The 11,522-nt window shown below is 39.6% G+C and overlaps 1 protein-coding gene across 1 annotated transcript; it reads right to left on the bottom strand.

Annotated features, from left to right (window-relative positions):
* Nucleotides 1-10,104: 10,104 nt before the first annotated feature.
* Nucleotides 10,105-11,160, bottom strand: LOC124280008 (cell division control protein 42 homolog). The gene is made up of 2 exons (XM_046715888.1): nucleotides 11,002-11,160; nucleotides 10,105-10,500 (listed from the first exon to the last, which is right to left on the bottom strand). Exons 1-2 carry the CDS (start codon nucleotides 11,158-11,160, stop codon nucleotides 10,105-10,107), a joined length of 555 nt encoding a protein of 184 aa, XP_046571844.1.
* Between the last annotated feature and the right edge of the window lie 362 nt (nucleotides 11,161-11,522).

Consider the following 11,522-nt stretch of genomic DNA (forward strand, 5'->3'; position numbering starts at 1 on the left):
CTGAGATAATGGCAATTCTAATCATCCTGTCACAAGACATCAAACATATATCCGTGTTTTAAAATTTAAAGAATTGTTTAACTGTAAACAAAGAAGTGTTTTAAAAAAATATGTAAATTCTGTAACTGTACAATTTTCCATGTAAACCATTCCGCCATCTCATGCATTTTATACTGTATGGGGCGGTGGGGTAGCCTAGTGGTTAAAGCGTTCGCTCGTCACGCTGAAGACCCGGATTCTATTTCCCACATGGGGTACATTGTGTGAAGCCCATTTCTGGTGTTACCCGCCGTGATATTGCTGGATGCTGGAATATTGCTAAAAGCGGTGTAAAACCATTCTCACTCACTACTGTGAGAATATACCGAGTAATTGTTTTTATTTAGTTTGAGAATCTGTTTCCTTCAGTAAGCATGTGATGTTAAAAAGGTTTGAGTAAAGGTGAGTAAAGACACAGAGTTTTGCACCATGCCATTGCATTTACTAGTTATTAAATTAAAGAGGTTTCTGTACTTTAGTATCATGCCATTGCAAAATGCTGGTGTAGAAGTTCCGTCTCTCCCAAGTTCTAGGTGTACGAAAAATGATTATCACGGAGGACTTACCTATGCCGTAAACAAGAGTGAGTTGAGTGAGTGAGTAAGTAAGTTTTACGACCACGACGCTTTTAGCAATATTCCAGCAATATCACGGCGGGGGACATACACATTGAACCCATGTAGGGCATCGAAACCTTCTTCAGTGTGATGAGCGAACGCTTTAACCACTAGGCTACCCCGCCGCCCCGTAAACAAGAAGGACGTAAGGCTCTAAGGGCGTTTCTAAGGAACCATCGGGCCATGACCTGCCTGCTGAGAGTCGGTTCCATACCTCAATCCCCTCATCTGTATGACTGACATACATGGCTTCGGGACATAGATGTCTTTGACAGAGCAACTACCCACATTTACAAACAGATGATCATGCTGAAACAATGCTGACAATCTACCTAAAGACACGCTGTAATGTGCCCCTACCTAGTTTGCAATGAAGACGTCCCTTCACAGATAGTGACTACAGAACCTGCCCAGAGACAGGAGATCAGATTCAGCCAGAGGGAGAATTGTCTCTTGCGATGCCGGAGATGATTTCTTCACTGTAGTCGTGTGGGTAGCAAGAGAATACTGATCTTTGGAATACCCTGGAGCACGGTTGATGAACGTGTCACCTTCTGTTTCTCACCTCGTCTATTTGGGCAGCTTTGCAACATGTGGTTGTTCAAGACCACGTGTCCTTTTGTCCACTGTGGCCTTCCTGACAAAAGAAACAACCTTCACCCGTGTTTTCCACCTCAGAATCGATAATGAACAAAGAAACAACGGTAGCCTCAAGCCAGACAGATTACTGATTAACTTTGACAAGGTCACAATCACTATAGTGTTTGAAGATGTTTCAGATGAAGGATCTTTTTTGTCATTAAATTCTGGAGAAAACGTAGAACTGCTCAACACTAAAAGAATTTTGACGACTAATAAACAAGACCACTCACTCACTAGTGCCATTGCACCAAATTGAAGACGTATGTGTTGACTCCATCGCAGTGAGTCCACAAGGAAAACACGTTGTCAAGTACACGGGCTGTAGGGAATCTTCTTGGTTTCGAGGTCCCTGGGACAACTATACATGGGACAGCCCACCAACTTGTCTACGGGACCAACTTCTACATCATCGAACGGTGCCATCATAATATCCACTCGCTGGCATCATGCCATCCCAAAATTTATAACTCTGTAAGAATGGTCGACCGCAGGCTGTCATATAGACTCTGAAACCAACATATCCAAGAAGGCCCATGCAAGTCTAGATTATGTGACAAATCTAGATTTCCACAGTTTCTGAAAATGAAGAAAGTCTCAAGGCTCATTTTCATTATAATTTTTTTTATTATGAACTGTTTTTTCTTTAAAATATGTTCATTTGAGAGACTAGTTGTTAGTCTAGGTCAAACGGTCAATCAGCGAAGTGATTTAATTTTGGTTCTATAACGCCACATTCAGCAATATTCCAGCTATATGGCGGCGGTGTGTATATAATAGAGTCTGGACCAGTGATCAACAGCATGAGCATCGATCACGATGAGATGTGTTCACCAAGGCAGCGAACCTGATCACCCGATCCTGTTCGTCGCCCCTTACGCATTTGAAGTTGCACACCGCTGACTCTCACGTGTAATGGCGTAACACGCAATATTCATTTGATCAAACTGTGTTCAAAACGCATCTACGTGAATGACCGCACAATCCTACATGAATCCTACAGGTAGACGTTTTGTACGTGTGATGACAGATGGCACGACAAACCTAAAACAATACCATACGTGTGCCAATACAAAGGCATTTTCCAAGTGCAAGAAATGTTATAATCAATTAGCATAACACACGGTAGATTGTCCTTAGAACTGAAATAAGGTTTATACTTGGTGGGTTGTCAATACTGCTTATTGATAAAAATTTGAAATGACCAGTGTTATTTTTATTATTTCAAAATAGGTACATTGAATGCAAAATTGATAGTTTATTGTTGTGAAAACAGATGTTTTATATTGGTCGATTAACGGGATCGGGTGGTCAGGCTCGCTGATTTGATTGACACGTGTCATCGTATCCCAGTTGCGTAGATCGAAGCTCACGATGTTGATCACTGGGTTGCCTGGTCCAGACAAGATTATTTACAGCCCACCGCCATATAGCTGGAATATTGCTGAGTGCGGCGTTAAACAACAATCAATCAGTTTATATTTGTCACGATCACTACTGTAGTCAGCTGACATTATCTGCTTAATCCTTCAGAAATTATCGAAAAGTTATGTTGTTTCACACCACTTTCAGAATAGACTAAACGATATTCACGGCTATTGAGTCGGTTGGTATGGAGATCGTTATCGCAATTAACAATGTCTGACTAAAAAATCTTTTATGTTATTTTGAGTGCTCGTGGGTCGATTTGAAAATCAGAAAATTTAGAACTGAAATAAGGTTCCCAAAGCTACTCCACTATTTTCCGTTCGTTTGAACAACTCGCGAACCCGTAAATTTTGTAAGAACACACCTTTGGACGAACAGCAGATATTCGGTATTCAAGATATGTGTTCATGTGTGGTGTACACTGGGTCGGTTGTCAATACTGTTCATTGTTACACTATTGAAAATTATTATAATGTGTATTTTAGTTAATTCAATATAATGATACACTCATGATTTGAAATTCATTAAATGTGTGAGTCAGTTTTACACCGCTTTTGGTAATATCACGGTGGGGGACCCAGAAATGGGTTTCACGCATTGTACCCATGTGGGTGAGTGAGGGAGTGAGTGAGTGAATTACAAATTTCGGCAGTATTTCAGCCATATCGTGACTAAAACAAGTTATAATTTCACAATAAGTAAAGGTAAATGATAAAAACCTGTCAGCGAAGCAACCCAACTACTATGCTACCCCACCGCCCCTAAAAAGTATATCGTAAGACTTTGTGTCTGGGAACCAGATGTACTTACCCGTGAAGGTCCGGGTTAGAACTGACCTTCAGTAGCCCATGCTTGTCGTAAGAGGCAACTAACAGGATCGGGTGGTCGCTGACTTGGTTGACATATGTCATCGGCTCCCAATTGCGCAGATCGATGCTCATGCAGTTGATCACTGGATTGTCTGGTCTAGCCTCGATCATTTACAGACCGCCGCCATATAGCTGGAATTATTATTTTTATTTTTATATATTTTTTTATATTTTTATATTTTTCATACCATTTTACAGTTGCACATGGGCTCCAACATGCAGGGTAGAGGGCTACCTCTGTATAGAAGTTATACAGAGCATGTAGCAATGGCAATACAAAATAAATCCGTCGTTAAACAGGTTGTGACATGCGACCAGAATTTGAAAAAAGCGTCGATTCTGGAGCATAACATTGCTGCATATTTGGTTACATTGTAATATTGAGTAAGCCTCTTCGACATAAACTGAAATGTTGGCATATTTCCTGATGTTTTACGATTAAAAATAATACTTTTGAAAAGGATGAGGATCACATTAATTAGGTCGTTATGTTTATGACGGAATCCAAGAAGAATTTGTTGTCTAGTGAAATATAAATTTGAATCCAGTTTATCATTTAGCCAATCTCGGAGTTTCTGCCATATATGGGTAACCTTGCTACAATCATAAAAGAGGTCGGGTGTTGTTTCTATAGAATTTGACCAATAGCTACACTGGTTATGGTCAATGTATATCATTGTAAAAAGTCTACTATTCGTTGGCAAAATATGATGAAGCAGTTTGTACTGAAACCACCGGAGATCTGTATCTTTTGTACAACGAAAGGGAATATGGTTATAGTTGAGCCAAGTATCTATATCAATTGCAATTTCGTTTCCTAATATAACATTCCATTTCATACAGTGTTGATTGCGATTTGTTTTTGTTTCCAATAAAGCCCTGTAATAAACTTGACAACCAGTTGTTTGTCTTGTCAGAAGGTTGAGGATATATGGTTGTATTGGGTTAACTTTGTTGATGTTTTCTGAATTGCTTTGTTTGCTTTTGAAGAAGGCTTTAACTACGCTAATGACTCCGCAATAATCTTGAAAGTTAGTTTTTAGATTATAATATTTATGTGGTTCTAAACTTTTCATGGGACAGAAATTTGCCAGCGTCATTAAGAAGGTCGTTTATAAATAGTATACCTTTTTCCTTCCAGTTTGTATAAAAAAATTGTTTTTCTATCGATTAAAATATTTTGATTATACCAAATTACTTGGGAGGTAATGTTTAGTTCCAAGTTTATTTCCTCATGTCTCGACAATAGGTCCCACCAAGCATTTAGTAAGTCTCGGTAGAATTTATTGCGAACCAATGGAGTGAAAACGTTTCTTAGATTTGGACAATTATATTCAAAAATATTTGCAGATCCAAGTTTAGGTACATTTTCTACAAATAGGTTGCTGCCTTTAGTGTACTTCATGTAGAAACGTCTTATAACTGATACTTTTTGAGCCTGCATCACCTCCTTTATATTCGGTGCGTTCAGGCTGCCATCTTTAATATTACATATAAGTTGATCACGTTTAACTTTATCAGGTTTGTTTCTCCATATGAACTTGAAACATTTTCGTTGAAAGTCATCTATTACTTTGTCCGGGGGATTTGGGATGGAAGCGAAGAGATGATTTAATTTTGGAATAATTAACGATTTAAGTACAGTATTTCTACCCAAAGGAGTGAGATTTCTTATAGACCAACTTGACATGAGGGTTTCGCAGTGTCTCAATTTATCTTTATAGTTAAGATCACCCATTTCCTCAAGATCTAGATCAATTTTTTTTATTCCGAGTAATTCAAAATTACTTTGTTCCCAATTTAGATTGAAATTTCGACAGAGCTTTATTCTTGAGCGCTTTTTAGAGCCAATCCATAAAATTCCAGTTTTGTCTATATTTACTTTCAATCCTGAAAAACGGGCAAAACACGTTAAAACCTGAAGCACTGCTTGCAGACATCGTTCAGATCCGTCTAAAGAGCAGGTAGTATCATCGGCAAACTGATTGAGTAAGTATTCAACATTGTTTACATGTATTCCTTTTATTTCTGCATTATTCGTATCATTATTGCTAAAATTTGACAAAGTATGAAGAGATATGGTGAAAGTGGATCTCCTTGCCGACAGTCTCTATAGATGTTAAAGTTTGAAGAACTAAAACCATTAACTAATACACTTGAAGTTATATTTTTATAAAATATACGTACCCAGCTTTTGATGGAATCTCCAAAATTGAAAAAGGTGAGTGTCTTTTCGATAAATGACCAGTCTACTGTATCAAATGCTTTTTCAAAATCTACAAGAAGTAAAAGTCCAGGAATCTCTGGTATGTATCGGTGTAATCAATCAAGTCATAAATTTGCCTAATAATATCACCTATGTATCTTCCAGACATGAAACCCTTTTGATCTTCACTTATTAAAATGTCAAGAACAGACTTGATTCGTTTTGAGATATCCATAGAGACAACTTTATAAAATACTGGAATTTTGTTGAGTGTGGCGTAAAACTAAACTCACTCACTCACTTTTCCTTAAATGCAAAACCTTAAGGCAAAAACATTGACACAAATGCAATATAGACAATGTGACGGCGGAACTTTGTGCTTCAAGAAAAATGTAACTCTGAGCTGGGCCCATCTACACGTAGTTACATAACTAAAACTCGAGTGAGTGAGTGAGTGGGTTTGGTTTTTCGCCGCATTTTAGCAATATTCCAGCAATATCACGGCAGGGGGCACCAGAAATAGGCTTCACACATTGTACCCATGTGAGGAATCGAACCCGGATCTTCGGCTTTAACCACTAGGCTACCCCACTGCCCATAAAACTCGAGTACTAGTATATCGAAAGATTTTGTGTCTGGGAACTACTAAGAGTAATTGTCACGTCTGGAGCCCACTGACACAGTCTGCTCTATTCTTCCCAAATAATCATGTTATCATGTTTCACACTTCTTTTAGAATAGACTTGGATACAAATGATATTTAAGGCTATCGACTCTGTTGGCATGGAGATCGCTGTCGCAATTAACATGATTTCTAACGTGTAATCTTCGATGCGTTCTTCGTATGGTCGAAGGGTTGCTTTGAAAATCACAACGTTTAACAACATAAAATGTCAGATTTTCAACGTAAACCAGATTATTTATTATCTGTTGTAAAGTATGCGCGCTATTTTGGATGAAGATAGACTGAACTTATGACAACTATGGAGTGACTGACTGAGTGAGTTTAGTTTTACGCCGCACTTGCAATATTCCAGCAATATCATGGTGGGGGACACCAGAAATGGGCTTTACACATTGTACCCATGTGGGGAGTCGAACCCGGGACCTCGGCGACAAGTATGGAATTATCTTAGATTTACGACAATCTTACGATATCTTAGGGCTACGATAGTTTTGAAAATATACAACGAAAGTCACGATACGTTGGGTTTAGGGTTAAGATCGTTTCGAAAATCTAGACCCTGGTGTTCTTAAGAGTCGCAACACTGAACAACGAATTGTGACGTCATAGATAACTGGGAAAACCGTGCCGCCTTGATGCTGTTTGTTTGTTTGTTGGTTTACGCCACACTCAGAATTATTTTAGCTTTATGGCTGCGGTCTGTAAATAATTGAGTGAGTGAGTATGGTTTTACGCCGCTTTTAGCAATATTACAGCAATATCACGGCCGGGGACACCGGAAATGGGCTTCACACATTGTACCCATGTGGGGAATCGAACCCGGGTCATCGGCGTGACGAGCGAACGCTTTAACCACTAGGTCTACCCCACCGCCCCGTAAATAATTGAAACTGGACCAGACAGTCCAATGATTAACATCATAAGGGCAGCATTTTTCGGGTGTGTGTTTTTGTCATCGCCCGACCCCCCAAAAAACGTGTTTTAAATTCATCCCAACACTGCCGATTCGAACCTAAATTGTACCGCCTTGTCATATAAAATGTTTTTCTTCAGTCGCTGCACAAGTCCAAAGAACGCGAGAATTGTAATAAGAATTACAATAAATGAGAAACAAGAACATTATTCAGATAATTTTGTCTTTATTAAGTTTTTTTCTTTCCCGACCGAACGACCCATGTTCAGAATTTGGTGGCTACGTGAAACATATAAAAAAATGATGCCCTAAGCATCGATCTACACAATTGGGATACGAAGAAATGCATTAACCAAGTCAGCGAGCCTGACCACCCGATCCCGTTAGACGCCTCTTGCGACAAGCATGAGTTTTGAAGACCCAATTCTAACCCTGAATTTCACAAGTCCCGCGGCTGTTCGGCACTCTTTTGTTGACAAGCTTATACATGATTCTGCGTATTTTTACGTTGCATGTGCACTGTTTGCAGTTTGCATGTAGTAGTCAGAGCTACAGATAACTTTTTTGGTCATTGAGTTATGTACTCGCTTGTGTTCATCTTCATTTACGTGTGTGTTATTTATATTTGATCTGTAGTATGAGAAAAGATAAGAAAGACCGCAAGTTGCCAAATTCATGTGCAGAAGTAGAACCTCACGATATACCTCAGTTATTCTATCTATCCTCAGTAACCTCCAACTGTAGCGCAAGGGTTTGCTTACTTCAAATTATATATAGTAGGTTTGCTGAATGCTATAAGATTTGACATTTGTGTGTACGCATGTAAGATCAAATTTATTGAGTATTTACAAAAATTCAAGCGTAATTGTACGCAATAATTGAGTTTTCACATAAATATTTGCGTAATTTACGCATATACGCAGCTTATCTGTACCTCTGTTAATAAGTAGGTTTGTATTTTCAGTTCAATCACTGAATGCACCGGTGGATAAGAAGATATTGCTTGCTTTATGTCTAAATTTTAGTTTAGTTTAAAAGCGCGTTTGGGGCACGGGTGGCCCAGTCTTCGAAGGCGCCGATGGCGTTGGGGTGGCATAGTGGTTAAAGCGTTCGCTCGTCAAGTCGAACCCCCCGGGTTCGATTCCTCACATGGGTACAAGATGAGAAGCCCTCGCCGTGATATTACTGGAATATTACTGAAAGTGGTTTGATTATCCTCAGAAACAAATTCCCTTTGGTGTAAAAGGTGAGGTGAGGTGAAATTGGGTTTAACGTCGTGCTTGAGAATATTTGGCTCAAATGAAGACGTGCATGCGTGTGTATGTGTATGTGCGGTTGCTTGTACAAGCCCAGACGTAAGCTGGTTTTATAGTGCTAGCCCACTGAGATACCATGCCGCAGTGAAGCATGAATACCCCACTCAGACACATTATACTGACTCCGAGCCGACCAGTCCTTGTTGTACCCATTAATGCCGAGCGCCAGGCAGAGACCAACAAGTACCATATTTTAACGTCTTTTGGTATGACGCGGTCGGGGATCGAACCCGCGACCTTCCGCTCTCCGGGCGGACGCTCTAACCACTACACCATGGAGGCGGTCTGATGTAAAAGGAAAATAACTGTGAAGTTTGAATAACTGTGAAGTAGTGCCCGTCATTCAATTATTTTTGTAAAACATTAAGTATTTTTTGCAACGCTGCACAACAGTATACTCTTACCGCATGGTGCTATGACATTTTCAGTTTGCAAATAATAATGTAATAAATATACATATATAAGGTTTGTTTAATTGGGTTTTTAAAAAACAACAACAACAAATCTTTGGGGACTTTGTATTTAAAATGTGTATGAATTCAGACTTGATCTCGTCACTATATGACTGGAATAATGCCGATGTGACGTAAAACCCAACTCAACTCCATGCGACGGCGGAAACAAACCAGCTTGTTCTTGTGATCGTCGTATACGTTGTCCACACACATTTCGTCATAATGCGTGCAAAAAAAATAATAATTAAAGCATAGTATCTTTATATTCCATATCTTTTATTCAACAATGTAAATAAACTCTTATTGCACGTTCTGTAAAATACATACATAAAAATACCGTGTCAGTAACTGCAGTCTAAACCTGTTTCAGCAACGAACAGAACCACTGCAACAATAAACCCTTATTGCAAATATATGTACAATACATACATAAAACATAAAATCTTAGCAGTAACTGCAGTTTTAACCTTAACAAAGAACAGGATCGCTTCGTCAGCACGTTAAAGCACTTATGGACAGGTGTAACAGTTCGTTTTACGTAGAGCACTTGGGCATTTTACATCGATGAAGTTGCTGAGAACCTATTAATCCAGTCCGGAATCTATGAATATGCAATGCCTTTTAGAAAGTGATCAAATATCACATATGTTGCATGTGGGATACACATACCCAAGCACAGATTTTAGTACTTTTTTAATTAAGTCTCATCCGGGATTCGAACCCACACTAGTAGCCTAGATTTACGAATTATTTGTACGAAACTGTCATCAGCATAAATATATACCTTCGTGAAAGTATTCTTCAAAAGCTTCATGTCCGGACTTTCCGTAGCACTTATCTCAAAATCACTCCAATAGTGGCTTCACTTGCAGATTTATATTTACAAAACCGATTCACATTTCAATGTGAATATTGTGACGTAATTCGGGAAGTTCATTCAATTTGTGCTCCTTCGCCGAAATATTTTCTTGATTATGTTGGTTTTCTTTTTTCTGAATTTCAGAGCGGAGAAGACAACATGCTGAAAGACTTCCTTCAAACCCTTCTGGTCGCGAGCCGAGCACTCCACATAACAGTCAGCACCAATGTCCTTGGCCAGTTGGACACCCTCGTCCGTGCTGACCTCGCTGTCTTCATTCCCGACCCGGAGGTCAATCTGGGTGCCCACGAGGATGATCGGTCTCTTCTGTTTGGAATGTTTGGAGTGTCTCTTAAGTTCTGGCATCCACAGGTCATTGATGCTGGCCAACGTCTCCCGGTCACAGGTGGAGAAACACAGAAGCAGGACTTCACTCTCACAGTATGTGAAGGAACGAAGATTCTCAAAGGTTTTCTGAAAAATAATCAGCGTTGTCTTCAAATATTTATCTCATCACATGAAACACTATAGAACATCGTAAACCTGGGCGATTGGTTTACGTATAATGAAGTTTATCTCTTAGCACAAAACCGAGCGAAGTATACACCACTTGAAAAATGGATTTGACAAAATGAAATTACACAATTAACAAATCAAAACAGACTGAAATTCTACACACAAAAAAACCCGGTACAACATCGCTATGATACCCGATTCAAACGCCACCACTAAATCACAATTTCCTGCTTGATTCATGTTAAGGAGCATAACAGGGGTGGACAATTTAACATTCCGTGAATGAGTATGGTTTTACGCCGCTTTTAGCGATATTCCGACAATATCTCGACGAGGACAACAGAAGTGAGCTTCACGCATTGTATCCATGTAGCGAGTCGACCTCGGGTCTTCGGCGTGACGAACGCTTTAAATACTAGGCTACCCTCCGCCCCTCAAACAGTTCAGAACTTTAGTTACCTCCGAAGCCGTGTCGAACATGCTGATAATGAACTCCTTCCCATCCATCTTATGGCGTACAACGTAATTCTCAAATAACGTTGATTGATGATCAGCGTCAATGTATCCTTGTTCGTAACTCCGAGAGATGCTGCTCTTGCCGATGCGGCTGTCTCCCATAACGGCACAATACACCAGTTTGTCTTTCGCGTCATGCTTCATGTTTGCTTTTTTGATCTAGCGAGTTTAAACACCTATACTTGGCGTTGATTGTCAAGTGCCTGCTTACGTTGAGTTCCGCGCCTCCTTATAAAGAGGTTAGCGTCACGGACCAATCAGGTTAGAGGTGATGGGGTCAAGGTTGGGTGATAGCTGTCATGGTCAGTTGATTGTGACACGGTGTGAGTTGTTTGTTCTTCTCACTCTATCATAGCAATTACCACAGATTAAGGGGTCATGTGATCTAATTACAATGTTACAACACGTGATGTCGATGTCAGGACGAAATCAAATTAATGTTTATTATTCTTTACCGTTCACAC

This window comes from Haliotis rubra, unplaced genomic scaffold (assembly GCF_003918875.1).
Source record: "Haliotis rubra isolate DU_JTF1 unplaced genomic scaffold, ASM391887v1 Scf26, whole genome shotgun sequence".
NCBI classification, from domain to species: Eukaryota; Metazoa; Mollusca; class Gastropoda; order Lepetellida; family Haliotidae; genus Haliotis; species Haliotis rubra.

Coding starts and splice junctions, on each gene's coding strand:
- LOC124280008 (XM_046715888.1), bottom strand. CDS start 11,160: ATGGGAGACAGCCGCATCGGCAAGAGCAGCATCTCTCGGAGTTACGAA. Junction 10,501..11,001: donor TGTTCGACACGGCTTCGGAG/GTAACTAAAGTT, acceptor ATTATTTTTCAG/AAAACCTTTGAGAATCTTCG.